This window comes from Hydractinia symbiolongicarpus, chromosome 9 (genome assembly GCF_029227915.1).
Source record: "Hydractinia symbiolongicarpus strain clone_291-10 chromosome 9, HSymV2.1, whole genome shotgun sequence".
NCBI classification, from domain to species: domain Eukaryota; kingdom Metazoa; phylum Cnidaria; class Hydrozoa; order Anthoathecata; family Hydractiniidae; genus Hydractinia; species Hydractinia symbiolongicarpus.
In genome coordinates, this window is record NC_079883.1 from 20306172 (window position 1) to 20320050 (window position 13879).

Sequence of the window (13879 nt, forward strand, 5' to 3'; positions counted from 1 at the left end):
AAAAATGTAAAAGTATATATCATACAACATAAAAACATAAAAAAAAATCAGGCGAACGGTTACCATAATAGTAACCCTGCAGCTTTAATAATTTTAAATCAAATTTTATAGGTTATAAAATTTTAAAGGAATAATCTATAAAATCTGCTAAACAAACTACTAAATCTGCAAAAACTAAATCTATTGATATATGCATCAGTTCATGTTAATGGTGGCAAGTTTTTCTGCAACTTCAAGCCAAAAAGCCTTGTGGTTTACTGGTTGTATTGTATGAGAAGGACTTTTCCTTTAATCATTTCCAAGTACGTCCTTTATTTGACCCTAAAAAATATATAATTGATCAAATAAGCAATCCAAAAATGAAGTTATAGTTCAAGGATTAATCAGTCACATGCAGGTAAAACAGACAAAAATCATTTGTCAACAGCTACTATAATGGGTCTATTCAAAAATGCATACGTACTATAAATCGTCAATTTTATACTCCATTTTATGCTTTGCTTTTGACTTACCCCTTTCGTGAACGTACAAATCACCCCTCCCCGAAAAATCAACTTAATGATTAATAATTATAACACGTTACTTGAAAAAAGGACAATATGGGTAACTACGGCAGGTCTAAGGTGCTAAAGTTGAAATAACCACGCATTTTTTCAGAAAAGATACATGAAAAAACCGCAATAATTTTTTAAAGCGTAAAGACGCCCTTCCCCTTGCACACTTTGATACGCTTTTAGACTACCTCTCTGCCTCCCTTTTCTTTGAGCATGCTAGCTACATTACTTTTTGTAAACAACCCCATTAATTTGTCATGGTGGGAGCAGCTTTAGAATTTCTACACAAAAATCTTGGTTATCATATAAAAGCTACAAACGCAAATACGCACTTCTACACACAAAGAATGAGAATTTCCAAGTGGACTGGCAATTCGAGTATGGATTGTGTCTGAGAGAGTTTTTTTTAAAAAAAACTTTCTCAGACACAGGGCTGAGCGGTTAGTCCAGGGAAACACTGTTACACATCCATACAGGCGTGATTCCCGAGAAAGTTTAAAAATTAATTGTCACAGTGAACTGAACCTAGTACAGGTAAACCGTGTTGCACATGCCCATAGGCGTAACAGCCTGTACCAAAAAGCAGATTGGGCTAAGCACTTAGTACAGAACAGAGCTGAACAGGCGTATAGAGGCGTAATACCATTTTCCAAAAAAACTTCATTGCAACTTCGGTTTAAATAATGTGTTTCCATTGTAATGCTTTTACAAATGTATCAACAAAGTTCCGAACATGATAAATCAGATAAATTAATCGACGTTTCTGTGTTATTCTTTATTATTCAAACGTTTTAACTTACTAAAATCCGACTTCTTTGCAAAAAACGACCTCTTCTTGTTGTTGTTTCTGAAGCTAGCTTCGCCTTGCTAGCTGTCTTACTTTTTGATTTTTTTCCTTTGTTCAAACAGTTAGTCGTTTCCTTACGGAGACATTATCAGATCTAGACAATTAAAATACCTAAGTTTTAGAATTTCCCCTTTTATGCTCTAAATTTAATTATCTCCATAATGATATTAAAGTACCATTATTTCCATGTCTAGTAAGTTTTATATCCTCAAATTTTCAGGAAAGGCGTAACTTTGTCTGAACTTTGAAATAAATAAAAAAATGTATATGTTCATTTTTTTCGAAAAGGGTGATTACGCGCCTTTATACTTTTGGACCCATATGTTTTTGACAGGCTGACCTGTATGGACAGAGTACCCACACGAATACTTGCAGACACTGTACAAAATATGATTAAAAGCTAAATCTAAACTGCTAATGACTGCATTTCTCGCATTGCTGACCCAAGTTGACCAAGGACACTCTAGCTGACGCGGGACAAAGGATTTGTTGTTTCTATATCATTGCATAAAGAAACTAAAAGTCAAGATTGATTTTTTATTTATTTTTACTTATTACTTAGCGATTGGTCGATTGGTTGTTGTCGAGAGCGGACGTGTTTTTAACTACTGCGGAAGAGGGAATTTAAATTTTGATATTTTATTTAAATTTTACTATTTTACTTAATACTTACTCAATACTTATATTTACAAATATGGAATCTAATCAAGTGAACATAATTTCTGTGGAAATGGTGCGTGATATTTTTACAACAATGTTTCAAAAGCAACAGCAGGATATTGTTCAGTTAATTAGCAGTAATCTGAAGATCACAAACGAACAGATTGGTGAATTAGACAAAAAACTGAAAGAAATTGCATCATCATATGAAGCTATCCAAGAAGAAAATAGGACATTAAAAAATAATCTTTTTGGAGCAATTGAAAAAATTAAAGCCTTAGAAAAGGACAAAAGAGATATAGAGGAAAGCCTGACAGTGACACAAAGTTTGAATGAGGAAAGTTTTAAAAAAATGGAAGCTGGCTTACTTGAACAGACAACGAATCGTAAAGAACAATTGAGTATTTATGAGGAAAAACTACGACACTTAGAGGATAGACAAAGAAGAAACAATTTACGTATTGATGGGTTGGAAGAAAGCGAGTCGGAGAGTTGGGACGATACTGAAAAGAAAGTGGTCAATTTATTTGAACACAAATTAGGATTGTCGAATGTGCACGTAGAGAGAGCACACCGCACAGGAGAGAAAAGCAATGGGAAAAAGCGTACTATCGTACTTAAACTGTTGGACTATAAGGATAAAGTTAATATTTTAAACAACTCGAAGAAACTAAAAGGCACCGGAATATATGTAAATGAGGATTACTCCACTTCGACGAATCAGATTAGGGCGAATCTCTTCAAGGAAATGAAGATTCATAGAGAAAATGGTAAATATGCTATCGTTCTTTATGATCGTCTTGTTGTTAGGGAGTTTAAGAAACCGAAAAACATTGTTTAACGCTTTCTTATTTACACGATTTATATTTTCTTTTTAATTATCTTTTCTACTACAATGACGGAAACAAATTTTGAAAATTTGGAATTTCATCCATTCCAAACCAACGAAACCTTACTATTAAACGATGAAAATGACCCAGACTTAAATTTTTATAACTGTACATTGTCCAAGAACACTAATACAAAATATTATTCTCCAAATTCAGACAATATTTTTGCACATGCAAGAAATTATTCCTTTTCTATACTACATCTCAACATTAGAAGCATGCAAAAGAATTTTGAGAGTTTTAAACAGTTTCTCCACACTCTGAATTTTCGTTTTAAAATAATTTGTCTCACTGAAACTTGGTGTCGTGATGAAGCCATAAAAAACAATTCAAATTTTCAATTGTGTAATTACTCGGTGATTCATCAAATTAGAAACTCTAACAAGGCGGGTGGTGGCGTGTGTGTGTTTATTCATAATTCTCTATTGTATAAAAAAAGAACAGAGCTATGTGTGAATAATAACGATTGTGAGTCATTAAGTGTAGAAATACTGAACAAAACCACAACGAACATCATTGTGAGCGTAATATACAGGCAACCTGCAGGATCAATTGATAATTTTAAAACGTTAATTGAACCTATTATATTGATCAATAAAAACACCAGCAAAGCAGTATACCTCGTGGGGGATCTTAACCTCAATACACTTGATTACGAAACAAACAAAAACATCCAGTGTTTCTTTAACTTTATATTTCAAAGTGGGTATATTCCTCTCATAAATAAACCAACCCGGGTAACTAAACAAAACGCTACAGTAATTGATCACATCATAACAAATTCATTTTGCGACAAAGAACTACATTCGGGTATTATCAAAACAGACATCTCTGATCATTTTCCCATCTTTATCACGTCCAATACAAACTTTGATAGACAGTCAAACCATGTAAAAATAAAAAAGCGAAAAATAAATGAAAATACAATAACATTATTTAAGTATTTATTGGCTAAGGTAAAATGGGACGACGTGGTAAAAGGGAAGGATGCAAATGACGCATATGATAGCTTTTTGAAAATTTTTTTGGAAGCTTATGATGCGGCATTTCCAGAAGAAATTAAGTTTATTAAGACCAAAACATTCTTTAATCCCTGGATGACTAAGGGCCTCCAAAAATCTTCCCGAAGAAAACAAAAACTATATGAAAAGTATTTAAGAAAGAAAACCTACGGGAATGAAACACTGTACAAAAATTATAAAAACCTTTTTGAATTGATAAAAAAGCGTGCTAAGAATTTTTACTTCAATGAACAAATTAATAAATACAAACATAATGCAAGAAAAACATGGAATATCATCAAGGAAGTTATTGGTAAAATAAAAATTAGAAGTAATAATTTTCCTTCAAAACTTGTAAACGACGAAAATGAAATTGAAGAACCATCTTTGATAGCTGAAGAATTTAACAATTTTTTCACTAAAGTGGGGCCGACCCTGGCGTCGAAAATAGGTCACAGTACAAAATCCTTTAAATCGTATTTGTCATATTATGATAATGAAATAGAGAAAAAAGAGCTAAGTGAGGAGGAACTAGAAGCAGCATTTCATTCTTTGCAAATCAACAAAAGTCCTGGCTTTGATCAAATCAGCAGCAATGTCTTAAAGAACTGTTTCAATGAACTAAAATCTCCACTACTGCATATATTTAATTCATCTCTAATTACAGGCATTATTCCTAAAAAGTTAAAAATAGCTAGAGTTGTCCCAGTCTTTAAAGCAGGAGAGGTTTGTAAAGTATCTAACTACAGACCAATTTCAATACTCCCTTGCTTCTCGAAGATTTTAGAGAGAATCATGTACAACAGGGTTTATTCTTTCTTGAACAATAACGATATTTTGTATAATAAGCAATTTGGATTTCAAGCAGGTCATTCAACTGATCACGCAATCATTCAGTTGAGTCAGGAAATATTTCAAGCCTTTGATGAGAATAAATTTACAATTGGGGTCTTTATTGATCTCAGTAAGGCATTCGATACAGTCAACCATGAGATTCTATTAGAAAAACTAAAAAATTATGGCATAAGAAATACATATCTCGCATGGTTCAATAACTACCTCTTCGAAAGAAAACAATATATTTCTTATGACGAAGGAAATACTAACTACAGGATTATAACATGTGGAGTACCTCAAGGGTCAATTTTAGGGCCACTGTTGTTTCTTATTTATATCAATGATATATTTAGAGCATCTAGTGTCTTAAATTCAATTTTATTTGCTGATGATACAAATTTATTCTTTACTCATAAAGATATAAACGTGCTTTTTGAAACCACTAACCTAGAATTGGCTAAATTGGCTGATTGGTTTAAAGCGAATAAATTATCCCTTAACACTTCAAAAACTAGATATACCTTTTTTCACAAACTTAGTAAAAAAGATAAAATACCTCTTAGGTTACCTGGATTAGTTATTGATCATGTAAACATAAGAAGAGAATATTCAATGAAATTTCTTGGAGTTCTCCTAGACGAAAATTTAACTTGGAGAGAACATATTAAATTAGTGGAAAACAAAGTTTCCAAAAGCTTAGGAATCTTATATAAAGCCAGTTTCGCTTTGAATAAGAACTGCTTAAGAAGCATATATTTTTCCTTTATACACTGCTATTTAAACTATGCAAACATTGCATGGGGTAGCACTAATATAACAAAATTAAAAAAACTGCACATTCAGCAAAAACATGCCAGTAGGATTATATTACGACAGAACAAATGTTCCCATTCTAGACCATTGCAAAAAGAACTGGGTATTCTTAATGTATGTCAGCTAAACATTTTTCAAGTCCTTATTTTCATGTATAAGATTAAAAATTTAATAGCACCAAATATATTCATTACATTATTTAAGAAAGTTCAACATAAATATCCAACTAGATTTTCAGGTAATAATTTCCTTCGGCCAAAAATCATATCTAATGTAACAAAATTTTCAATATCAAACCGAGGCCCAAAACTCTGGAGCATGCTTCTAAACGATGAGATAAAAAGCATTCCATCTACAAAACAATTTAAAATTGCACTAAGAAATCAGCTGTTACGAAGTAATAACGAACAAGTCTTCTTCTAAAACAACACTACGTGTGATAATTAAACGCTTTCTTTTATTTAACATAACATTTAATATTTTATTAAGTTTTTAATTATCAATTTTTATTTGACGCTCTTTTTAATGACGGCTATGTAAGGTGTGAGATGATAAGACTGCATAGTCTTCTACTTACTCCTGCCATTTTATTCTACGTACGTGATACAGTTATGTATATATATATGTATATATATATATCCTAATGTAGAAATTTATGCCTGTACTTATGTGTATGTAGAACTTGTATCTGTAATTTTGAAATAGTTGTATGTAAATTTCTTTTGGCGAAAAAAAAAAAAAAAAAAAAAGAAAAAAAAAAAGATGGTTGCCGTGCCATGTAGGTTGCCTGGTTGTACAATGTAAATGGTTGATTAGTGCAGATAACATTTAAAAATTACGAATTCCGCCAAACGTTATCTCCAACCATCATTCTCTAGGACGCATTGGCATAATCTGAGCATATATTAAGCAACGACACCAGTGTATTTTTGCCGTTTTTTCTCATCTCAAAAGCATAAATCCTTAGATACAAAGGTTTTACCCGCTCAAAATTTAATCCCTTTAGCATTGTTTTTGTAGTGTTTATAATGAAAATAAACAATGCATTTCAATTTTCTTTTGGTGATTCCCTTCCCTTCGGGTTCCCGTCAGTTCATTTTCGAATATACTTTCGAGAAAGTCAGTAAGGGGCTGTTCACATGGAGGCGGGCTGGCTCAGTTAGGCAGGCTGGCTCGGCTAGCCGGGGTGATTTTCATCTCGTGTTTATATGAAGTTTTCTACATCTCGGCCGGCCGGGATGGAAAAGTTGTTTACATTTCACAAAAGATTCATAAACAATGAGGACAAAAAGAATATATTTCGAACTTTAAATAATCGATGAGAATTTTTTTAAATCTATTGTTAATTTCATCTCGCCTAGGCGGGCTGGCTCGCCTGTCATATGAACACATTTTTATTTTGCATGTGTATCTTAATAGCAGCGAGATCCCGCTCAGCCGAGCCAGCCCGGTCAACCGAGCCGGTCCGCCTCCATTTGAACAGCCCCTAAACACCATATGGGTTTTTCTCTTGGATGCTGGATAATCCATTAATTTTTAATAATGTTTTTTTACACATTTCTCGATTTTATGATCCTTTTCCAATATATCTCGTGGAGATGCCGTAACAATTTAGGTCCATTGGATTTTAACCACTCTTCAAGTTTTTCTCTATTCTTGTGTGTGTTCATGTTTAAGTGATTAATCAAATGGGGAACTTTTAGAAAACGTCTACATATGAATAGAAATGGATCAACCTCAAGCTCATTCTTCTGACCTTCTGTCAAAACATAAGGAGGGATACCCTGGGCACTAGTTGTGCAGGAAAGTAGAAACAGATTTGGGCCGCCAAAATTTTTTAGTGTCTTTGACTGGCTTCTTAAAAACATCACGCAAAAAACTACCGTATTTCCTCCATTAAAAGACCCACTACTAGGTCTCTTCTAATTGTAGAGACCTTTTAAGAGTGGGACAATTTAGACCGTTGATTTGCCCCATCATGGACCTAAGAGTAGGGGTATAAAGATATACTTTAAATTCAAGTGAAAGAGCTATCTATATAATAATACGCCAGTTCTGTCTGTATGTCTGTCTGTCTGTGACTTTTGCAAAGTGGATGATATTCTTCACAATTTTCTTTAACAAATTCTATAAAACATCGCCTATAAAATTGTTCTGTAATTTACCAAACTTTAACGTTAAAATTGTATTGACGTCAAAGGAAAGTTAATTAAAATTAGTAAAGCCATTACAGTGCACCTAAAATTTTGAGGCCAAATAACTTGGAAACGAGTTGGTGACGATGTTTTTTCACCGCGTGGGTAACTAGGGACCACCTGGGACCAATTTGGGTAATTTTCCAAACCTGGGTCCCCAAATCCGTTTCGGAATGAACGGGCTTATGACGCCATCAAAAAACCTTTAAACCACAATATTTGCGTAACCGTTGGTCAAAAGTACATGATCCTATACATTTTCTTGATCAGCGTTTCAAGATCTATACGAGGGAGGCAACAGGTACATAAATTTCTGAAAAAAATTTTTTTGTGTTTTCACGGGCCTTTGCTGACGTCAGCACTTTTTTGTTTAATTATCAGTCGTCCTTTACCTTTTTATTTATTTATTAATTTATTTATTTTTTTCTGTTTTTCCCAATACACATTTGGATTAACTCTTGGTTAATTCTTATTACTTATTATTAGTAGGTTTTTGGTTTTTTTGTTCTTGTTTTCACGTGACGCTTTAACTTATTCCTTAATTTACATTATCTAGACTACCTAGCCTCCTTTAGCGGTAATCAATTATAATGGTTCATTTATCCTAATGCTGTTCAATACGTTTTCACAAGTCAAGAATTTCGTATGATTATTTGACTGCTTCCTTCGTCTATGCTCTTTCATTGATTTCCGCCAGCGAAGGCGTAATCTTTAAAATCGCCTGAGTAGATAGATTGAGAGATAGATAGATAGATAGATAGATAGATAGAGACAGTGCAGCTAGGCTGGACGCCAGAAACTTATCCAGGCTAAAGATGTTTTTCTGAGAACGAGGCTAAAATGAGTTTTAAAGCCAATAAGAATCCTAACAGCGCAAGAGATTGTTTATTATCCAATGAACAATACTTTATTCTCGACTTTACTCAATACCTTATTCAATACTTTATTTTAAAGTTTATATGCTATCGAAAGTTAAAGCTCGTGCAGTGTAGCATAATGAAGATCGTCTTATAATGCGCCATCTTTGATGTTACGTCGTTTCTTTCTGTACAACTTTGCAAGCACGTAGACTAAAGCTATATTCAGCAAAACTAATTAATTATTCATGAATTTTCTTTTTTATTTATTGAGTTGTATTTTAGCATTGCAGGTTAGTTACAATAATAATTGAAAATACTCAATGATTTGTTTAACTCCGTTTTCAAGATCAACTTCAAATTTAAAAAATAAATTTTAAAATCTGTTAGGCTAATGGCGGAAATCTTCAAGCCCCTGGACTTTTTTTTTTGTTTTTATTTCTGATTGAATTTATATTTACGTTTGCACATACATTTAATATTTACGCATTTCAGCATTAGGAACCATTGTAATTTATGGATGCTTGAAATGTATGTCGATTAATAATAACAAGAAGCCCTGGGGGCTCTAAGAATTTCCGCTCGCTACCAAAATATTTGATGACAACCTACTAATTCGTTGTGTTATCGTGCCAAACATTCGAAGAGTTTTGGTGCATGAAGCTCTGAAGATAAAGCACACAAGTGACATTATATGTTATAACAACCGCAAACAAAACGCAATGTTTCATAATAAACTCACATTTTAAAATAAATTGCTAACAAAAAATACAGCCTATCATTCATGGTTGAAAGTCTTAAACGGCATTTAGTTGACAAAAAATCAAAAATTTGATGTGACCAACATTTTCAGCACACTTTCTTTATTAACTGTGCCAATTTTTGTCGAAAATAAAGTAGTTTTAATTTTTGGACAAATTTTGGCCTAAAATGACATTTAAGGTGACAAAAAAACAAAATTTTGATGTCACCATCATGTTCAGCATACTTTGTTTGTTTACTGTGCCAAATTTTATTGAAAATAAAGTAGTTTTAATTTTTGCACCAATATTGGCCTAAAATGAAATTTAGGTGACAAGAAATCAAAATTTTGATGTCACCATCATGTTCAGCATACTTTATTTGTTAACTGTGCCAAATTTTGTTGAAAATAAAGTAGTTTTAATTTTTGAACAGATTTTGGCCTAAAATGACATTTAGGTGACAAAAAACCAAAATTTTGATGTCACCATCTTGTTCAGCATACTTTTTTTGTTAACTGTGCCAAATTTTGTTGAAAATAAAGTAGTCTTAATTTTTGAACAAATTTTGGCCTAAAATGACATTTAGGTGACTAAAAACCAAAATTTTGATGTCACCATCATGTTCAGCATACTTTTTTTGTTAACTGTGTCAATTCTTGTCAAAAATAAAGTAGTTTTAATTTTTGGACCAATTTTCGACTATATGACATTTAGGTAACAAGAAATCAAAATTTTGATGTCACCATCATGTTCAGCATACTTTTTTTGTTAACTGTGTCAATTCTTGTCAAAAATAAAGTAGTTTTAATTTTTGGACCAATTTTCGACTATAATGACATTTAGGTAACAAGAAATCAAAATTTTGATGTCACCATCATGTTCAGCATACTTTATTTGTTAACTGTGCCAAATTTTGTTGAAAATAAAGTAGTTTTAGTTTTTGAACAGATTTTGGCCTAAAATGACATTTAGGTGACAAAAAACCAAAATTTTGATGTCACCATCATGTTCAGCATACTTTTTTTGTTAACTGTGCCAAATTTTGTTGAAAATAAAGTAGTCTTAATTTTTAAACAAATTTTGGCCTAAAATGACATTTAGGTGACTAAAAACCAAAATTTTGATGTCACCATCATGTTCAGCATACTTTTTTTGTTAACTGTGTCAATTCTTGTCAAAAATAAAGTAGTTTTAATTTTTGGACCAATTTTCGACTATAATGACATTTAGGTAACAAGAAATCAAAATTTTGATGTCACCATCATGTTCAGCATACTTTATTTGTTAACTGTGCCAAATTTTGTTGAAAATAAAGTTGTTTTAATTTTTGGACCAATTTTCGCCTATAATGACATTTAGGTAACAAGAAATCAAAATTTTGATGTCACCATCATGTTCAGCATACTTTATTCGTTAACTGTGCTAAATTTTGTTGAAAATAAAGTAGTTTTAATTTTTGGACCAATTTTCGTCTAAAATGACATTTAGGTAACAAGAAATCAAAATTTTGATGTCATTATCATGTTCAGCATACTTTATTTGTTAACTGTGCCCAATTTTGTTGAAAATAAAGTAGTTTTAATTTTTGAACAAATTTTGGCCTAAAATGACATTTAGGTGACAAAAATCAAAATTATGATGTCACCATTATGTTCAGCATACCTTTTTTGTTAAGTGTGCCAAATTTTGTCCAATTTTGGCCTGAAACATCATTTAGATGATTTCCCAGTACTTAGGGAGCTTGGGTACGAAGTTTTAATCTGTGACGTTTAATTGACCATTTGGGACAGGGTTAGTTAGTCAGCTCAATACTATCCTCCTCTCAGATGAACGTGAAATCCCAGGGTTGATTTTTTCTCAAAAAATGCTCCGAACGAAAAAAACGACGGTTTTAAAGAATTTCCTACGCCTTCGGGCGCGGAAATTCAATAATAATGATAATGATAATAACAATAATAATGATAATGATAATGATAATGATAATGATAATGATAATGATAATGATAATGATAATGATAATGATAATGATAATGATAATGATAATGATAATGATAATAAAAAAAAAATTAAAAAAAAAATGCAGAAAAAAAAAATTGCAGAAAAATCCTACGCCAATATCTCTGCCACCGTTTGTCAAAAGTACATGATCCTAGACATTTTCTTGATCAGCGTTTCAAGATATAGACGATGAAAACAACACGGGTATATAATTTTCTAAAAATTTTTTTTCGTGTATTTGTTTGTCTTTGACGTCACCAAACTTTTTAAACTCTTATATCTTCTTTGTTGTTCGTCCCAAACATATGATCCTACATTCTCGTCACCAGTGCTTTTTGAGATAAACTTATTTTGATCAGCTATTCAAGCTCTATACAGTAGAGGCAACAAGTTAACAAATTTCTAATAAAAATATTTTGTGTCTTGACGAGTCCTTAATGACGTCATTAAAATTTAAATAACTGTTCTTTTTCACTGTTATCCTGCCTAAGTAGATTTTTTCACTGGCTTTATCGACTAGTTTCTTATATAATAATACGGAGAGTGTGTCCGTGTGCCTGTAATAAGCAAAGTGAATGTGTTTATTTTCCTCTGATGTTGCCGAAAAATTCATGTTTAATATGTTAAATTTTCTGACGTTACGGCGCGACGTTAATAATACTACTTTAACGTCAATCTCTTATAATAATACGCTAAGTGTGTCCGTCTGTCTGTGACAGGCAAAGTGGATGTCTTCATTTTCCTTTGATGTTGCCGAAAAATGCAACTCTAATATGTCAAATTTTCTGACGTTACGGCGCGACGAAAATAACACTACTTTAACGTCAATATCCTATATTAAATTAATGAAGCCATCACAGTGCACCTAAAACTTTGAGGCCAAATAACTAGGAAACGAGGTGGTGACGTCAATGATTTTTCACCGCGTGGGTAACTAGGGACCACCTAGGACCAATTTGGGTTATTTTCCCAAACCTGGGTCCCCGAATCCGTTTTGGAATGGACGGGTTGATGACGTCATCAAAAAATCTTCAAACCTTAATATCTCTGAAACTGTTTGTCAAAAGTACATAATCCTATACATTTTCTTGATCAGCTTTTCAAGATCTATACAATGAAGACATTAGATATATAAAATTCTGGAAAAAATTTTTATGTGTGATTGCGGGTCTTTGCTGACATCAGCCAAATTTTCAAACCCTTATATTTCCTTATACGTTCGTCGAAAACCCATGATTCTATACATTTTTCTCATGAGGGTTTTAGCCTCTACACATTACAGGCAACCAATAAACTAAACTTCGCTAATTCTTTTTTGTATCTGCACTGCTGACGTCAGCAAAAAGTCTAAAATAATCAATTTTTACATTGTCCTCCTGCCTAAGTGGATTTTTCCACGGGCTTTATCGACTAGTCTATATAATAATACGCTAAGTGTGTCTGTGTGTCTGTGACAGGCAAAGTGGATGTCTTCATTTTCCTTTGATGTTGCCGAAAAATGCAACTCTAATATGTCAAATTTTCTGACGTTACGGCGCGACGAAAATAACACTATTTTAACGTCAATATCCTATATTGAATTAATAAAGCCATCACAGTGTACCTAAAACTTTGAGGCCAAATAACTAGGAAACGAGGTGGTGACGTCAATGATTTTTCACCGCGTGGGTAACTAGGGACTACCTGGGACCAATTTGGGTAAGTTTCCCAAACCTGGGTCCACGAATCTGTTTCGGAATGGGCGGGTTGATGACGTCATGAAAAAACCTTCAAACCCTAATATCTCTGCAACCATTTATCAAAAGTACATGATCCTATACATTTTCTTGATCAGCGTTTCAAGATCTATGCGATGAAGGCAACATGTATACAAATTTCTAATATAAAATTTTAGGTTTTGACGGGCCATTGCTGACGTCGGCAAACTTTTAAAACCCTTACATTTCATTAATCGCTCATCAAAACCACACGATTATATACATTTTCTTGATCAGCTGTGTAAGCTCTACACAATGGAGGAAACATGAAAACAAGTTTCTCAATTTATTTATTGTGTATTTGCACTGCTGACATCAGCAAATAATCTAAAACAACCTATTTTTCCATTGTCGTTCTGCCTAAGTGGATTACTCCACGGGCCCTATCGACTAGTCTCTATAATAATACGCTAAGTGTGTCCGTGTGTCTGTGACAGGCGAAGTGGATGTCTTCATTTTCCTTTGATGTTGCCGAAAAATGCATCTCTAATATGTCAAATTTTCTGACGTTACGGCGCGACGAAAATAACACTACTTTAACGTCAATATCCTATATTAAATTAATGAAGCCATTACAGTGCACCTAAAACTTTGAGGCTAAATAACTTGGAAACGAGATGGTGACGTCAATGATTTTTCACTGCGCGGGTAACTAGGGACCACCTAGGGCCAATTTGGGTAATTTTCTCAAACCTGGGTCCCCGAATCCGTTTCGGAAAGGACGGGT

The 13879-nt window shown here is 32.9% G+C and overlaps 2 protein-coding genes across 2 annotated transcripts; both read left to right on the top strand.

The window, feature by feature from the left end:
- The first annotated feature begins 2095 nt into the window (after positions 1–2095).
- On the top strand, positions 2096–2902 carry LOC130657818 (ankyrin repeat domain-containing protein 12-like). Its single transcript, XM_057460817.1, has one exon. It carries the CDS (start codon positions 2096–2098, stop codon positions 2900–2902), a length of 807 nt encoding a protein of 268 aa, XP_057316800.1.
- Positions 2903–2956: 54 nt separating this feature from the next.
- On the top strand, positions 2957–7127 carry LOC130657819 (uncharacterized). The gene is made up of 6 exons (XM_057460818.1): positions 2957–3841; positions 3893–4014; positions 4234–5716; positions 5807–5999; positions 6623–6689; positions 7022–7127. Exons 1-6 carry the CDS (start codon positions 2957–2959, stop codon positions 7125–7127), a joined length of 2856 nt encoding a protein of 951 aa, XP_057316801.1.
- The last annotated feature ends 6752 nt before the right edge of the window (positions 7128–13879 follow it).

What these genes read in the sequence shown, in the direction of transcription:
- LOC130657818 (XM_057460817.1), top strand. Translation starts at nt 2,096, where the DNA reads ATGGAATCTAATCAAGTGAACATAATTTCTGTGGAAATGGTGCGTGAT.
- LOC130657819 (XM_057460818.1), top strand. Translation starts at nt 2,957, where the DNA reads ATGACGGAAACAAATTTTGAAAATTTGGAATTTCATCCATTCCAAACC. An exon ending in AAGAAATCAGCTGTTACGAA is followed by an intron (nt 6,000 to 6,622) that starts GTAATAACGAAC and finishes TTGTTTTTGTAG; the next exon opens with TGTTTATAATGAAAATAAAC. An exon ending in TCCCTTCCCTTCGGGTTCCC is followed by an intron (nt 6,690 to 7,021) that starts GTCAGTTCATTT and finishes GTATCTTAATAG; the next exon opens with CAGCGAGATCCCGCTCAGCC.